The 18,639-nt window shown below is 38.9% G+C and overlaps 2 protein-coding genes across 8 annotated transcripts in view; one reads left to right on the forward strand and one right to left on the reverse strand.

The window, feature by feature from the left end:
* Positions 1–6,847: 6,847 nt before the first annotated feature.
* Positions 6,848–9,926, forward strand: LOC308400885 (ATP-sensitive inward rectifier potassium channel 1-like). Its single transcript, XM_080888915.1, has 2 exons — positions 6,848–6,970; positions 8,591–9,926. Exon 2 carries the CDS (start codon positions 8,629–8,631, stop codon positions 9,748–9,750), a length of 1,122 nt encoding a protein of 373 aa, XP_080745041.1. The 5' UTR covers positions 6,848–6,970; positions 8,591–8,628; the 3' UTR covers positions 9,751–9,926.
* A 2,842-nt stretch (positions 9,927–12,768) lies between these two features.
* The window catches only part of fli1 (Fli-1 proto-oncogene, ETS transcription factor), a 30,406-nt gene continuing 24,535 nt past the window's right edge, over positions 12,769–18,639 (reverse strand). For all 7 annotated transcript variants that reach the window (XM_080890057.1, XM_080890054.1, XM_080890052.1 and 4 more), the window contains 4 exons: positions 17,567–17,626; positions 17,109–17,168; positions 16,220–16,267; positions 12,769–16,065 (listed from right to left, as the gene is read on the reverse strand). In XM_080890057.1, coding sequence (XP_080746183.1) covers positions 15,536–16,065; positions 16,220–16,267; positions 17,109–17,168; positions 17,567–17,626 — 698 coding nt within the window. In that variant the 3' untranslated portion in view covers positions 12,769–15,535. The remainder of the gene's footprint in view (positions 16,066–16,219; positions 16,268–17,108; positions 17,169–17,566; positions 17,627–18,639) is intronic.

The raw sequence follows: 18,639 nt of genomic DNA on the forward strand, positions 1-18,639 counted from the left end.
ACTTAACAGACGGCGAAAGATGAAAATGAGAGCAGAGAGAAAGAAAGATAAGGAGATGATGATAAGTAGGGGAGGAGCAACAGAAGCAGCTATTACCAGAAAGGCTCTTCTCGTACATCCTACACTGAGTTTGGGAGGATATTTATGACTCTGCAGCCCCCCCCCCTTTTTTTTCTGCACATCACCCCCCACCCACCACTTCCTGTCACCAGGATAGACTCTTGTTTCTGTTTCCCAGGATCCACCGACTGGGGAAGCGATGACAGCGGATTATGGGACATCAATGAGCGAAGCTGTAATAATGAGGAACTTGGGATTTGGCCGAGGGTTATGAGTTCTGGACCGTACTCAGGGTTAGCGGCGCTAAGCTCGACGGTAATAATGAAATGTTGGTGATTTTAATTGTAATAATTCAGGTCCTTCAGCAACAGCTGTGCCGATCCCGGCTGTGGATGAGCCCCGCGTGGCTTTGAGTTGTTCAGATCTGGGGCATGTTTAATTATTTCCCCTCCTGAGGTTACACGACTGATCAAAGCTTGAACCCCCTTCCACCTTATTACTTCTCCACGTCATGCTGTGGAGAAATCCCTGCAGTTGACTCTACACATATCACATTAACCACACATCATACATTAATAAAGCTTCCTAGCACATTTTGCTATTACAAGTGCTTGAAGGAAACCTGTGTATATTGTACACCCATTTGTATGATGCTTAAGGGGTGTGCAGTATAATAGGCTCTTTGTTGTTCCTGTAATAAATAATCCATTAGAAGCATGAAATGGTTATCCTGCTAAGGTGAACTGCAGGATAAAGAAGCATAATACAAATGTTGTTAAGTGTCATGTATGCTTCCAGTCTGATTTAATATCCATCAGTGCAGAAATTTCCATATGAAAAAAACGCGTGGTATCTCCTCTTTTCAATGCAGTTATTCTTGATTTCCTTCCTACAAAATGAAAAATATATGAGGATAGCAAGCACTGGGTAAGCTGCGGTTTAAATCTTTACAAATAGTAGAGATTGCAAAAGGGAAATGTACGATGTAGAAATGTTGGCAATGCCCATTTCTCTGCAATGTAATGATAGTATCATAGGTCAGCAGATTGTGGTCCACAGATAACGGTGTGTGTTATTCCACAGGAAGTGAGGAAATGGAAAAGAACTGGTGGAAGTGCCATTTTTCTTAATCCCCCTCACTGCATCCTTGGCACCGCCACACCCGCCTCCATCCTCACATTCCCACCAAGTCCCCCTTCGGCGCCGTCCCTCTTACACTTCTCTCACCTCCTCCTAGGCTTCATTAGCTCTGATTGATCCTCTTGTCAGAGCTTATGGCACAACGATGAAGTGCATTGTTACCATCAACCCAGAACACAGTGGGAATGAAAAATCAGAGGCCAGCCGGGAAAAAAATATAGTAGGAGGGCATAATACAGAGCACTGAATAGTTTCCCACGTGTGGGACTAATAAAGGTTATCTTATCTTAGCAGGATTTCTGAAGTTTGAAGCTGCTATGATTTTTACTGCTATAGTCTCATACACTGTATGGCCAAATGGAAATTACACCTCCAGGAGCTGCTCGGCCATGGAAACCCATGATATGAAGCTCCCATAGTACAGGTTTCATGCTAATGTTAATGCCAGAGGAGGTTTCAGCTGTTTCAGCAACTTTCAGCGATGTGTCTAACCACTCTGCAACCCCACATGACTGAGTTTCTGCGGTTCGTAAACAGTTCCATTCTGCAATAATACTGCTTACAGTTGATGCTGGTATTCTATTATAGTACCCGGCTTGAATTCAGTGAGCTCTTTAGAACAATCCACACAATGTCACAAATGTCTGAAAAGACAAAGTGAACGGCAGGGCAATGGGACTGGGAACACCTGAATTCAAAGACTAACATGACCTTATACTTCCATCTATGTTATATATCTATACTTGAAACAAGTGTTTTTTGTTTGTTTGTTTTTTTAATTTTGCACTACAAAACCTAGGGGCAAAGCTGTAGGTTGGAATTTCATATTATGACAAACCAGTCACTGCATGGAGAAGAAAGATATGCTTGGTATCAGTAATGTGTAAATTATCAAACAATTTGTCCTACTTACTCAACATTGTCTAGTTCTCTAGCTCACATCATTTTATAAAGAAATATTTAGGTGCAGTAACTGTCAGTGAATTGTTTTTAGTTATATACAATTTTTAAAGGCAAGCAAACTTTTGGTATTAAATCATTTAGTATTAAATTGTAAATAATATAAATGTGAAGCTTAAGTCAGCCCACTGCTCTTGTTTTATGTGTGAACAAAGCTTGGACTGCTTCCTAAAGGCGCATTGATCCTATTATTTTTATTGGCAACATAATAGCAGTCAGTGACTTTTTAGAATTACAACCACAATTCCAAAAAGAGTTGGGGTGCAGTGGAAAATGAAAATAAAAACAAAGTGTAATGATCTGAAAACCTTACATATTTTATCCTTAACGGAACATAGACAACATATCAAATGCTTGAACTAAGAAAATTAACCATTTTAAGGAAAAAAATGGGTCATGTTGTATTGAATTGTAGTGTTGCTCTCATTTCAAGGCCATCTTGATGGGCATATGCTATGCTATAACATATATGTGCCTTTCTGCACTGTTGCAGCCTTTCCTGATGTTCAAGCTGCCAATTCCATGCAAGCTAATTCTCCTTTCTACCACCAGAGATGCAGGCTTTTGAAGTGAGTGCTGGTCCCACTCCTCTTTATTCTGGAGGACACAATGTCCATGTTTTCCAGAAAAGAATTTCAAATTTCAACCTGTTCAACCACAGAGCAGTTTTCCACTAATTCCATTTTAAATTAGTTTTGGCCCAGAGAGGGTGATGGCATTCATATGTTCACATATGGCTTCTTCTTTACATGACAGAACTGTACCCTGAATTTTGTGGATGGTACCCTGAACTATGTTCACAGACACTGATTTCTGGAACTGTTCCTGAGCCCATGCAGTGATTTCCATGCCTGAATTTAATGCTGTGTCGTCCGAGGACCCGAAGATCACGGGCATCCACTGTTGATTTTCAGCCTTGTTGCTTGCCCACAGTTTTCTCCAGATTCTGTGTACTATGAGATTTTCACTGTATTTGCAGTTTTAAATTAAAGAACATGACTCTAATTTTTTTTTGTGGCTTTGTACATCTTTGCCCATCTTTCCTTTTGACAAACTCTGGCTCTCTAAGATTTTTTATACCCAGTTAACCTAATTATTTGTCAAATGTTGCCCCACTTGTTTCTTTTTACAGCCTTTTTGTCTCCCCCGTTCCATTTTTTTTTAGATGTGCTGTTGCCATTAAACTCAAATTAAGCTAGTATTTTCCATAAAAGTCACAGTTTTAACATGTCATGTGCTTCTATGTTCTGCTGAAAAAACAAGATATATGGGTTTATGGGATTTGTAAATCCCTGCAGTCTGTTATTTATATTTTACATTTTACATTTTAAAATTGGAGTTGTGCTGTAATATTTCACTATAGAAGCAAACTGCTGTAATTGTATCACAATGTATCAACACCGTTAGAACATCTTTAAATGTAGTCTTTTGCATCCATGACTGTTCAAATCATAAATCCTGTTTTGTTGTTTTACACTTTTAACTGGGTGAAGAGAAAGTGAATGATCCTTTTATAGACACCACTGCACTGCCCTGACACAGTGACACTATGTGGTGATAATGGGTATAGCAGGCAATAATTCCTATATTGCTCTTCTGTAAGAAGTTTAGCATTTGCAAACAGAAAGATCCTTAAAACCAGACTACTATGGCCTCTGAACTGGAATATTAGAATCTAAGTTTTGGGGAAATATTTGTTGTCATAAAAGCTTTTCACATTTAGTCTCCGATTGAAGAGGCTAAATAGATTGCATTTTAGTATCTGTTTCTGTCTGCGCTACATGCATGGACTGACATAACAAAACTATTTAAAGAGTTTTTGTTGGCTTGCTTCCTTCCACAATCTTCCATTATCTTATGCAACACTTGTTTGTTAGTGTATTCTCACGCTAAAGAGAAATCTTATACATTTCTTGGGATCTCTCTTGATTTCTTGATATGTCACATTGACAGACTGAAACACCACAAACAGCATTTTTCATTATGATGAAAATAAAACCAAATGGGGTTTTTTTTAGGAGTGTTTATAGTTTATATTTAGAGTTTTCAGTTGAATTCAGAGCAAGTATGGTTATTACCGGAAGAGTCCTAGCTCAAGACCTGAAGAACAGGACACCGAGTACTGCAGTGGTGTAAACTTTTGCTGTTTTGAACATTTAGAATTTGTAGTATAGAGCAAGGAAATCATTCAGGCAAGTGGACAACTAGTAAGGATGAACTGAACATTGTCTCTTCAAAAACAATATTCGGTTCTTGTTCTCAGTAGGCCTCACTAATCCTATTGCTAAGAAATGTGTACGAAATCGAAGCTCGTGTCTTAGGTATGGCATTATTTGATCTGTTCACAGGGATCGGATAGCATACGCAGTTTTTCCCTCGACTTCCTTTTCTCATATGTTCTTGCCTTACTGTTTCCCTCCCACAATTCAAAGGACTTCAGCTTGCATTAGTAGATGAAAACAATTAACTCAGTGAAGAGGAAATAAAATACAAAACCCCTTTTTTTATAAGCTTAAATCACTTCTCTCATTCAAAGTTGTTTTTTTTCTCACCTCACCACTCTGCAATTGCACAAAGGCTTGCGAGGAATAAAAACAAATAAAATACTGTATAATGTGAAATGACACCAAAATGCTAAAATATCACCCCACTGAAAAATAAAACTGTACAACTGTTCATTGGCCTTGATTTCTTTTTGTATTCCAAAGGGTGATATGAGACCAATAAAAAGAAAGACTCCTGTGTTATGAAGGCCACTTTCTGCTGTGCAGTGGTGGTACAGCATTGCTAGAGGAGAAGGTGTCTCTAAACCTGCATAATAAATGTTTCACTTATATATTTCATATCATGCCACCAAAAGGCACCAGAGATTTGAAATTCTCTAAATCCTTGTACCACCAGAGATGTAAGAACAAAAAGTGACAGTTTTTTCCCTATAGGCTTTTTTTTTTTTTTTTTTTAGCACAGCACCCATTAGAGGAGCAGGAGGTCAACACTTTTTGACAATGATGGCCTTGGACTGACACATAACATAACTTTAGGGGGAAACCAGCTGAAATAGTTAGATGGACTTTAACTTTTTTATAGGAAGCTTTGTAACTTCATCTTTATCATCTAAATAATAAAGAAATAAAGTCAGATCTCCATCCACACTACTGCGCAAAACTCTTTTCTTTATATGTTTAAATACAGTATAAATGTTTTGCCGTACTGAGCAGCATGGTGTTTCTGTGGTACCACTGTTGCCTCTCAGTACAAACATCCTGGATTCAAATCCAGTCTGCAAAGCTTGTCTCCAGATACTCCAGATTCCTACCTACAGTCTAAAGACATGCGTGGGGTTCATTATCATAAATTTATAGCCAATCCTAACTCCACACTGTCGGTGTGAAAGTGAATGGTTGTCTGGCTCTATGTGCTGACTCTGCAACAAACAGATCAAATCAAAGACACAAACTGAATGACTTCAAACCTTTTGTTCCAAAAGTGATCCAGAAACAAGCACTGGTCAGCTAAATGTTTTAGTTAAGCTGGACAGGAACTGGCATTGTTTTCTTTTACTGTGAGACAAATAGCCACAAAGCTGACCAGTAACTAGAGCACTGTGATAATTTTGTGCCATTCAAAAGAAAGAAGAAGAAAATAACAAAATCAGCCGACATGGCAAAGTTTGAGTTTGTCACTTGAGACTGCAGCAGAGACTAAATTTGTGTATGAACTTTTGGCTCAAATGTAAAGCATAATATCTTTAAGCATTTTAATGCATGCTGGTACAGTGATGTAGCATGTACCCCATAATTAGTTGTAAAAGTAGAAAAAAGACCCTGCAGTACTTGCAGAATGAGGGCAAATCATCCCTTTGCATTTAGAATGATGAAATCATTTGATTCCTGACTGACCGCTGACCTTGCAGCATTTGCACCACACCTAATGGTGCAGTGCAATGCACGTGTTGCACTTATTGCTGTATTTCACCACAATGGAACGGTTTACCACAACAGTAAAGAGGGGAAAGTGTTTTTTGCTTAGAGAATGATAACTCAGAATTGTGAACAGTGTGAGTGCAGATGTTTTATTGACAGTGCTAGCACTACGCATGCAGTGTGCATTTCATATTTTTGTAGCGGTCATTTTTGGTAAAGTGCATGAGTTAATTGTGAAATATACACGCTACTTGTTAAATGGACAACATACCTGTTAAAAAACTTCAGACACAGAAAATGGTCTCACTGTCCAAAAAAGAAAAAGAAAAGAAAAGTTTTCCTCCCAAACTGTCAATAATATTATGTGTGTATAGAGTTTACAGTAAATAATGCAACACAGTCTGTTTCATCATCAGCATCCAGAACACGAAACGTGTGGTGTCAACACCACACAATATCGAAATGTGAGGGCAACTGCACGAAAGCCGCAAAAAAGAACCAACAAACTGTGAATTCAGAGGAACTCTGACACCACAATAGGCACAAAGTGTGATGCACAGAGGTCAGGGTGGCTCTAGGTGCCAAGCATGTATGAAATAAACCGTATTTCTTCTAACTTGGGAAGCATGTGCATGGGTGTGTGTCTTAGGATGCTTGGTCATGTGTATGTTTTGAGTCAGAAGTGGGGATGGGGGTGGGGACACTTGATGTGTCTGTGGGCGTAAACATCACCTGGGTGATTCCAGCACATTGAGACAGGACGATATAAAGCCACTCAGGTACAGATCAGCAAGCACAAGAGAGGGACACGCCTAAACTGTCCCAATCAGCTGGAAGCAAGAAAGACAGAGACGAAACTGACTTTTCAACGTGAACTTTTCACTTCGGTGAGTTTGGCTTCAGGCCTTTTATTTTAAAGTATGAATTTTCACATGTACATTTTTACTTCAAGGAAGTTTAACAAGGTTACTTCACTCGTGACCTGTTTTTGGTTTGTTTCTAACACAGCAATGTACATATTAGACAAAAAACATACATAACATACCAGTCGTGATTTTTTTATGTGTAGCTTTAAGAAAGTGTTTTTGCTACAGCATTTCAGTCACAGCAACAATTGCTCAATCAAAAAAAAAAATCCATGAACTAAATTTTTACTACAGAAAAAATAAAATACAGAAATGTACATGTACTGCTTTACAAACATGAATTACATTTAAACTTTGAATATACTAAACTTCTAATATACTATGCTTTAAATGTTAAACTTCAAGCAGTTTTAATGTACATTTAAAGCTATGAGGACGCATATCAAGAGTTCTCTTCTATGTCACGTTTTCAATTGTGATTCTACCTGTTTTTTTGTACTTATCATATCTGCAATTAAAAAGCCTATATAATTTGAAATTACTTCAGCACATATCTTGTTACAGCATGACAACATGGTGATCTAATGATTAGGTGTAAAATGACTCCATTTGCTTCTAAAAGCATTAAAGCTTGCCAACAAGCAACAGCGTGTAATTATCAGATTTCTTTTGGCAAAATGTCACGATTTGAGCTTTGAGGACTGCAAACAAAAAAATAAACTCGCTGTACTGACTTTTTTGTCCTACTTCACACTTGCTAACAAGCACAGCATGATCCAAATGGCTGTTTGCATGGCTTGGCAAGAACAGAGGCCATACTTATTTGGAAACCTCTGTACAGCCAACACTGCCAGCTACCATCCATCAAGCACCAGACTTATGAGAGAACTAAAAGCTTGAATAAAGTCAAAGATTGTTATGCCTGTGAGCTGTTCCCCTTCTGGCTGGGTTTGCTCAAATTATTTTAATGCCACGTTAAGTTATGCTACATTGAAACTCAGCAAACAAAGATGATCCTTGTGTTTAGACACTTGCGTAGGACCAAAGTTCCCGAATTATTTGGTTTATTTGGAACACTTACATGTTATGCTTCAGTGGAAACTTTTGTTTCTCATTAATGTCAGGACTCCACTGCAGCGCTGCATTTAGGATTACAGGCATTCAGTGATGATTAAATTTACTGTGGGACAGGGAAGCTTGGAACATTTGAGGCTGTGCATAGGGAGTTTACAGTGAGACTCAGCTAATCATGGGGCAAGGAGTAAAATCTTTCAACAGGGTATCAAAAAGTAGAAAATGCCCTGAAATAAAATATAAAATCTGCCTCTTAAAGTTCAAGAATGATTGTTTTATTCATTTACAATTATGTTATTTCATTATTTTTTATGTTTCAAATTGAATATAGAACTCAAATTGTGTGGTAAAAATATCTTTTTGTCAATATTAAGGAAACTAAGCGATTATTAGTCAGTTTTATATTCTTCTTCATTATAACGAGTGCAGAGCATATTTCTTTTTCTCAATATTTTTTTGTCATTATCGTAGCATCTTTGGTCTAGAGACTGTTTAATGATTTGCTATTACGTATTTACATGTTGTGCATATCCACGTTACATCATTTCCTATTTTATTGTATTTTAGGCTGCTGGCTCGTGAAACAAAACAAAACAAAAAACAAAATGTGTGGATCCATAGGCACAAGAATCAGGAAGTATCTGGATGAAAGAAGAAATCACAGGACCAGGCTAGTGACCAAAGATGGCCGCTGCAACATTGAATATGGAAACGTCAAGTACAGCAAACACTTTGCCTTCCTGGCAGATTTCTGGACCACCTTGGTGGAGGCCCGGTGGCGGTTCGTTTTCTTCAATTTCACTGCAACTCACACCCTCACCTGGTTCATTTTCGGTCTGCTGTGGTACTGGATTGTGCGTAATAATGGAGATCTGACCTGGCAAAACCCCTCACCAGATCACACTCCGTGTGTTTGGGGTGTTGCAGGACTCACCACAGCATATCTCTACTCCCTTGAAACACAGACCACTATTGGGTACGGTGTACGAGCACTCACACCTCACTGCCCGGGTGCTGTTGCTCTTGTCACTATCCAGTCAGTCCTCGGAGCAATTATTAATTGCTTCATGTGTGGTCTTATAATGGCCAAGATCTCTTTACCTAAAAAGAGAGCTAAAACCATCTCATTTAGTCCAATGGCTGTGATTAGCCCCAGAAATGACTATCTTTGCCTTTCAATCAGAGTGGCCAACCTACGTAAGAGTCTGATGATCGGCAGCCAGATCTACGGTAAGCTCCTGAGAACGACAACCACACAAGATGGAGAGACGATAATCATGGATCAGGTGAACATTGATTTTATGGTGGATGCTGGGAAGGACAACCTCTTCTTTATTTGTCCTCTCACTCTCCATCACATAATCGACAAAAGCAGCCCCTTCTTCGAGGTTGCAGTTGACACACTCCACAATCAAGACTTTGAGCTGGTCGTCTTCCTGGACGGCACAGCGGAGTCCACAAGTGCTTCTTGTCAAGTGCGGACCTCCTATATTCCTCGGGAAATTATGTGGGGCTACAGCTTCTTGCCCATCATCTCAAGGAGCAGGGATAACAAATACAGAGTCGATTTCTCCAACTTCTCCAAAGTGGTGCCAGTAGCCACTGCACACTGCGCCTATTGTTTCCACAATATCAAGGGTCATCATCACCACTCCAGAGAAGGACAAGACAATCCTGGCTTTGAGGTGATAGAAATCACTGAGTCCCAAGATGCCACCAAAATGTAAGAGGTGGAAAGCAACACAAATAGAAATGGCAGCACATTGTGTAGCATTTAGATATGAAGTAAAAAATCTGCTTACTTGCACTTCTTGTGTGTGTGTGTGTGTGTGTGTGTGTGTGTGTGTGTGTGTGTGTGTGTGTGTGTGTGTGTGTGTGTGTGTGTGTGTGTGTGTGTGTGTTTAAGCCACCATCAATTCCATAGCATTATTGTGAACTATTTAGATATAAAACCACACCTGCCACTGTCTGCTGACCATAAGCCTGTTTTCAAAAAGGGAGGCCTGGTTATACAACACGCTTCAATGCAGGAACAAAGTATGCTCCTGCTTTAAATGAAGAAAAGCTCTTCTGTTTTACCACTTGCCTCACCTCAGGTTCATAGAGCATGGACATGAAGAAAAACAAACCAATGTGTAAAACTGTATTTAACCCTCACAATGCAGTTGAAGAAGCAACGTTGTTGCCTTTGGTGAGAAAACACCAAAGTTTAAGTTTTCTTTAAGTACTGCCATAACGTGTAGAAGAATTGACACATGAACTTGAAACACTGGAATACTATTCAGATTCTGAGGTACAGGCAAATGGTTGGGTACTGGCGCAAGTCTTTTCAACACTAGTTTATATAGTTTCGTGTCTGTTCTGTTTGTTTGTTTGTTTGTTTGTTTGTAGTTTTTTAAATGAAGTGAACAAAGTTCACAGAAAACAAGCGTGCAGCACTGAGTACAGTATGCATTTGTGTTTGTAAAGTCTTTTTGTATTCTCTCTCAGGGAGAAAATGTTGATATCAATAAAAAAGATTTTCAACCAATACAGTGTTTGTGCCATATTACTGTTTCTACTGTCCATCTGAAGGAATCAAAGCTCCTTACAAGGACTTGTGATCACAAAAGGTCAAAGCACATACTGTGACTGGTGCCAACCTCTACTGTGGCTGTTTTAGCTGTACACAGTGTAAAGTTGTGACATCAAACAGGAAGGAAAAGACAAACTAGCGTAAGAATTCACGAGATGACAGCTGGGAGCTTACAAAACCATTATTTAGATTTCAGGGTCAGAACATGAAACCAAAATTCACTATTTGGAGAAACAGCACCACATAGAGTTCATTATTAAGGTAGACCCCAGAGCAGCTCTCTGTTCCCAGGCATATGCTCTCATGTAAAAGTCTGAACATGATGTTGCAAATCAATAAGTGAAATTACTAGAAAAAAATAAAGATGGTACATGCTCCAGAATGATATTTCAATTAAAAAAAAATGTCTGTGATGGGCAGTAACACATAACGAGTAAAGTAAGGGATTACTATTGCAAAAACAGTATTTAGATTACTGTTACTTTCCCGTAAGCACACTGCGTTACTGCGTTACTAAAACTGTGATTTTTTTTGCGAGAGTGTCTCATGACAATGACGTAAGCGAGTGCAACGTTTGTGGCAACAGCTGTGTGCAGATCAACAATGGATAATATATCGAGTGCAGGAGAGAGTATGAGCGTGCAGCGTTTAAAGCGTGGAAGTACTGACCTTACTTAGAGTTTGATTCCGTAAAAAGTGACAAAAACATTAACGTCCGCTGTTCACTGCGTGGGAAGAAAACTTCTTTTTACTTCCGAGCAAGCACCGAGTACGCTAATGGGAAATTCACAGACAAACTCGCAGATTCTTCCACTGACCGCTGCAGCACACCTGCACCAGAGCAAACATCTGCCTGCCATACAGGTGAAAATAGAGCAACAGGACCGCTGAGTGTTTGATTTTATTTATTTTCTGCTGTGTTTCACTTGTATTTATTTGAAAAATATTTTTATTTTATGTGCTGGAATGTGCAGAAAATAGGTTTAAATGTCAAACAAATTTCTTCCAGTCAGAGAATGTTGCATATAATTTAATGTTTGCTTGATGAATAAAGTTAAAAGATTAAAAAAAATAAAACAAGTTTTAAAAAGAGACTTTTTCATTTGATTACATTTTATATGATGGATTATGCAGAAAAAGTAGAATTGGGCTGAAAGATCTATCGCTTTATTACCTATTCAGGTTGTAAATTGTGTTTTTAAAAAGTAACTAAGTAATTAATTACTTTTGAAAATAAGTAATCAGTAAAGTAACAGGATTACTTTTTGGGGGAAGTAATCAGTAATTAGTTACGGATTACTTTTTTCAAGTAACTTGACCAACACCGATGGTGATTCTCTTTCCCTGTTATAATAATAATAATAATGGATTGTATTTATATAGCGCTTTTCTAGGCACTCAAAGCACTTTACAATTCCACTATTCATTCACTCTCATATTCACACACTGATGGAGGTAAGCTATAGTTGTAGCCACAGCTGCCCTGGGGCAGACTGACAGAAGCAAGGCTGCCATATCGTGCCATCGGTCCCTCTGGCCATCACCAGTAGGCTGTAGGTGAAGTGTCTTGCCCAAGTACACAACGACCAGGACAAGGGGGATCGAACCGGCAACCTTCCAGTTACAGATGAGCTTCCCAATACCCTGAGCCACGGTCGCCTCCATTATATACATTTTAGCCAGTATGCTCCCACATGCTCCCACATAGCTGCTGTTTGACACAGACAGCATGCACAGATGCTAACTGCCAAAAACATTATTTTAGGCTGCCTTCAGAAAACCCATGAAGACACATAGAAGTCTCACACTGCTCTGACCTAATTAAAACTAAGGAGTTTTGCATCTGCACGCATAAATGATTAGATTTCACCACGACAAACAAATATAAACACATTAACTTTGACCTATAGGAAGAAATGTGTGTAAATAGTTGCAATTCTAGGTGCATCTTTCAAGAGAATGAAGAAGGCACATGAAACTCAGATGCATCTCTGCAAAATATATTTAAAAAAAATTCAAACTCAAAACGGAGATGTATTGTGTAATTATGCAAGCTACTGTCAAGATTACACTACTGTGCTTTTAGAGATACGGTTTCTTTGAGTCTTTGTTTTTATTAGCACTCACTTTTTGGTGAAACCACAGAAAGGCAACAGGGCATTAATTGAGAGGTAAAAATATTTATTTTGTCACATTTTCCTATACAAAAGCCCTTTTTCAAAAGGTATTACTTCATACATTGCAGGAATGACAATAATAACAATAATACATTGGTTAATTGTAAAACATACACTATATATATATATATTTATATATATAAATATATATATATATATACATATTTGATATCCAAAATACATTGCATATATGAAGTAGCAGAGATCCCTTTTCATTGATAATGCTTGTGAAACATGAATAGTCAGGGTGCATTAGAAAAATTTCTTTATACTACAAATCATATTCTCCTTTCAATTTGCTCACTGAATGTTATAAATCGTCAAAAGAAATTAATCGTGGATATTAATACTGTTAGTATTATTTTGCATAAAATACCTGAAACTCTGTCATTTGGCAAGAAAAGTGATTGGCCATGGAAACAAGGCATCATGATCACACGTTGCATATATAGTAAAGGAATCCCCGGCCATCGGGTTATCATTCAAGCGGCATTCATGGTTTTGGGAATACACAAAAATATAGTTTACACCTAATGGCACTTAGGATTTTATAACTAACTTGAGAAATAATAACAATAAAGAGAAACCAAAAAAAACAAAAAGGTAAAATGTATTGCCCAAATGTACAGATATAAAAACGCTTAAAAAGCTTAACAAACCACCTAGCAGAAATGGACTTAAAAGTTTTGCATTTTTGACCGAGGTCAACTCGTGTATTAATTTTCTTGACTTTTTTAATACTGTGTCACATATGAAAATAACTCTGCATAATTTATACAGTAAGTTGCTTTAATGCCTAGTTGACTGATGCTTATAAAATAATAAAAAATAGGTCTGACAAACGCACAGCGCTTGCGAATCTGAGGATTTCTTTGCTTCGTCTCGTCATACTTTATCAGATTTGTTCTTTGATAAAGTTCCCAGGTAATTTATATTCAAGTGTCCATTCTCAGTTATGCTAAAGGAATACTTCCGATATTAACAGCTTTGAACACATGAAGATGGATATGTCTTCTTACATTGTGGTAATGAAATCCTGACTTGAGATTCATGTGCATTTAGCTGGGCTTTACGATCAGTGAGAAACTAACATTCAGACACACATGTTACTCTCAAATTAGGATCCAGCCCTGGTGAAAAAAAAAAAATGCAACTTAACTGTCTATTAACATGACTTGATGCATAGCCACATCTACTGTGCTGACCTATATGGTCGTGACTGGCCTAGAAAGAGTAAAGAGACACCACGGCAGCTTTTACTGTCAGAGTCCATTTCAAAGTCCAAAATTGTCAGATTTGTGGTGTGATAATTCATTGCGTGCACTTTAAGATGAAGTGCTGTCTCATCTTTAATGAATAGACAAAATATGGTAAAAAAAAAAAAAAAATACAAAATCAGCAGTTAAAGCATGGCAGGATTTTCAGGACAGCACATATTCAAAATAGAAGAACATTTAAGACAATTTTGGATAGAAAATAAATAGCCACCAAATGGCAGTTGATAACATCAACACGTCAACATGACCACATCTGCAAAAAGGCACGTTCGTGTTCTATATCCATGATCTCAAGTGTGAAGGAATTACTTTTTTTTCATCAAACGTTTAAAAATAAAAATGAATACTTCTGACAAATTTAGATTTTTGCCAAAGGGTATCCCTTTTTTAAAAAAATTCACAAACCAGAAGACATTCACATTAATACTGACACGGTCGAGCGACAACACATCTGGAAATGGCACGGTTGAAAAATGCGAAGACTCTGCAAACATTTAATAGCCTAATGTGTGGCCCCGAGTGAAAACATCTGACCTACGTTGAATTATTGTAACAAATTACTGCAATTATATCTTGACTCAGCTTTCCTGGCACAATCGAGTCAACACTTAGCCTAGCTCAAACGCCGCAAACAACTCACAAGAAAACATTTTAAGCAACTGAATTGACCCAAATCAGCAAAAACATACAGCGCTTCCCTCTTAACTGCATTCAACTCTTCTCTAGCCTTCCAGTTTGGAGGATAAGTTAAATGGCATAGTGAATGGCATATTCCAGTTGCCAAATTTTATTCAGTGCTGAGAAAAGTCCACCTCAATGAGAGCTCCTTCTTGTCCAGAGAATTCCAGAAGACTCTCCACATGCACACACACACACACATGAAAACATGCAGATTAACAGAACAAAAAAACATAGACAGTCAAAACAGAAGGTTAGATGTAGTGGGAATAAGAAATCCTGTCAAGGCTTTAGATGAATGAAAAGGCAGATGCTTTACAGGACAAGGTACATACTGAGAAGGATGCTTTTTGAGACCCATAAGTAATAGGCCCATGTCTGGTACTGTAAAGGGAAGATGAGGCAGAAAGACTTGCGGGTTATCTTCTGTCTTCAGGCTTTGGTTTAGGAAGCTTCTTGAACACCCACTTGCAGCTACTGTAGGTGCAGCTTTCAGGAGGAAGGAAAAGGCACATGAAACTCAGATAAATGTCCATAAATCATAAAAAAAAAAAAAAAACTTGGTAGTCATTTAAAGGTAAGTAGTATTCCATTTTTTGGACCTTAATATCCAGTTGTTTATATAATCATACAAAAAAATTTCCTTTAATTTGATCATCCTTCATTTTGGATCAAATTTCTTCAGAGGACAAAATACCTCTGTCAGTTCAGTCTTCATTGGTTTGGCGTCATTGAGAGTGCATGTCAGCAAATGGCGTGGGCCAGGGGAGGTTCAAGGGGTGGTGGATGATCAGAAAGGGTGGTTTTAATAATAACTACCCAGGTGGGATGGCACATGCGTGTTAGGATGGCGAGGAACATTTGGGTTGGGGTAGAGGCCTGCAGTGGGCGAGCTCCAGTACTGAGCAGTGGGTCCAAAGAAATTGGAGGAGGTGACTGGCATGGATGGAGGGTGCGGGGATACAAAGTTGACCTTCTGCTGGTGGGTGTGGTAGGAAGGCACATAGGCTAGGTCCGAGGGGTATTTGTACATAGAAGACTCGGTCGGGTGCGGTTGCAGCGCCTGAGCGATGCCATGGAAGTCGAACTTGTAGGCATAGCGTTTGCCGTGCACTTTGGTCATGATGTTTTTGTCATAGTAGTAGCGCAGTGCACGGCTCAGCTTATCGTAGTTCATGTTGGGCTTGCTCTTGCGCTCACCCCAGCGTCGCGCCACCTCATCTGGATCTGTCATCTTGAACTCGCCATTGGTGCCCTCCCAAGTGATGCAGCCCGCATTGGCACTGTCAGACAAGAGCTCCAGGAGGAACTGCCACAGCTGGATCTGACCTGAGCCTATTGGAAAACACAAGAGCAAACGTTCAGGCATGGTTGCTTTCTCATCCATCTGGAAGCTCAGTTGGATACTAACAATGCTGTTCAAAGGTTTTGGAGAAAGTGTGTTTTTACAGCTGCTGAATTGAAAACCTGGTTATGGTGAGAGACTTACCTGGGTTGGCTAAACGACTACTGGTGGGACCCAGAACCTGGTAAGGGTCTGTGGGCAAAAGGAGAGCTTTGTGAGTCATCACAACTAGTATTATGGCAATTAGTGCTGTGCGATACTGCAGATTCTTTGGGTTATCTCCAAAATTTACTTGGTATCAAGTAAAACCAAGTAAATACAGGGCCAGTACTGCTGATACCATTACCCATACCATAAATTGTGTTTCATGATTTATGAAATGATTCATCATTAATTTGCAAATTCTAAACACATTTCAATGACAAATAAATCGTTATGATATTTACTTTCCACAATTATTAGTTGATACAATAAAATACACCTTTCAACTTCAAATAATTGTCATAGTGCATGACACGCTGAACTTAGTCTGTAGATACTCTAAAGTATCTATCCTATATCCATAACAAATGAATCGACCATTCAAATAGGTGGATATAGATGAATCGATACAATTTCACTTTTTATAGCTCTTTTCATGTCATTACATTTGAAATGAAGTAAACACAACTAACAGTAACACTGACAAAACAAATTAGTATTACACGCTGAAGTCTGTCAAATAATAAAGCAAGTAGAAGAGGCAACTACACTTGTTGGTAAGTGTCAGTAAACACTTTGCTTAAGGCTGGAGGATTTAAAGAGAAGCTTTAGCAGAATCAGTCGAGTAAACAAACACAAAATACCAGGATCTTAGAATAGATAATGCTATGATAAACACAAAGTGATTATGCTTCACTGTCTCGACTGTTAACAGAAAGACTAAAAGAAAGATCTGTCAGAACAAGCGGCACAACAGACAAGCTGGTATGACTCGGATTTGAGTGTGTGCTTATACTAAGTAGGTCAAGAAAGACACCACGTAAGCCAGTACCTGGCTGAGCTCTGGGTTGCTCAGTGGACTTGGTCACATTTTGAGTAACCACTGGCGAGCCTGCAGAGAGAAATGGAATAAGTGAGGGACAAGAGAGACACAGAAAACATCAGTAGGGGTGCTCTGCAGATAACCAATATACACATCTTAAAGGAATGCCAGCAGTGGTCCAAAGTAAATAAGGCAGTAGCTGGTGGTATGAGTGGCTTCTTTTGGCCGAGTGTAATCTTTAGGAGGCTGTCCCACATGTCTAGACTCTCTGTGGATTCTGGAAGGGCTGCTCGCATGCTGCAGAGTTGCATTAAAGGGTATCTGAAAACTATTTAACCTCCACCCCATAACAAATGATTGGGTTTGTCACGAATCATGCCCCTGCTCAGTAAGTTGCTCCACTCATACTTACCATTACTGTTCAGTGAAAAAACTAAAGACATTATTGGTGATTTGTGTGCCCTCACCTTTGCCACTGTGCATGTTGTTGGACCAGCCTGTCCGCCGTACAGCATCATATGAAGGGTCTAACAACAACAAAGACAAAAGGACAGACAAAGTTTCAATAGGAAAACAGTTACTGTTTTTTTAAACATGCTAAGTACAATTCATAAAATGCCACGGTGCACAAGCCAATCCTAACAATTACAGCTGGCCAACAGTTAGGGCATTAATAAATCCATCAAAACATCGTTAAAATGTTCTTCACAGGATATCTGGACATGGAAATGTGGTTTTGTTTGGCTTGCTGTGGTGGTTAAAATGTAGATGGCACAATCTTTTACAGAGAATACAGTTGGTTAAAGAGCTTGCAACACCCCGACCACAAATGAAAGGGACTGATGCAAATTAACGTACAACAGAGACACACACAAAGACAATACATGTGCATGATATCCACTATCATCCTCTCTTCCCACACATGCGGCTTTCACGAAACCTTGACAAACAGCCAAACTGGCCCGGTTTCCATGGGCTCTACCTGCTGTGTGTGTGTGTCTGTGGTTCCAACTAACCGAGTGTGAAGCTGGACAGCTTCCAGTAACAATCAATCACTCTGACACAAACAGATAAAACAGAGGCTGTGTCGTTCCTCTGGCAGTGAACACCCTTGTATACTCAGAGTGCACCTGGCCAGCACCCTTGATGGTTTGTATTATTATGGAGTAAAACAGTTCAAACAATTGTCAGAACACGAGGGGAAAATATGATGAGGCCAGACGTGCTTTATGCTGAGTAGCGCTCAACGGTGTTATCATGATCGGCCAACTTTTTCTTTTTTTTGTCGGCAGCGTTGCTCCCAGAGGGCAGCAGATAGAGATGGTGCAATGGCGATGACAAGGGATTTGAAGTAGCAAGCTGCTAGAAGGTCAAGAGGCAATTCTATTTCCCATCAGTGAGGGACGAGTCTTTAGTTGTCTTGTTTGATAAATCAGATGCTGAATTGATACTTTTTAAGACCAGATATGTTTGAAAGGTTATCGTGTGCTGGTTTTTGTAAAGATCTGAGACGATTCCTATGCTGATTAAAGTGAAAACA

Source organism: Rhamphochromis sp. 'chilingali' (assembly GCF_963969265.1).
Source record: "Rhamphochromis sp. 'chilingali' genome assembly, chromosome: 8".
NCBI lineage: Eukaryota > Metazoa > Chordata > Actinopteri > Cichliformes > Cichlidae > Rhamphochromis > Rhamphochromis sp. 'chilingali'.

Excerpts from the sequence above, each read along its gene's own strand:
- LOC308400885 (XM_080888915.1), top strand. The coding sequence starts at position 8,629 with ATGTGTGGATCCATAGGCACAAGAATCAGGAAGTATCTGGATGAAAGA.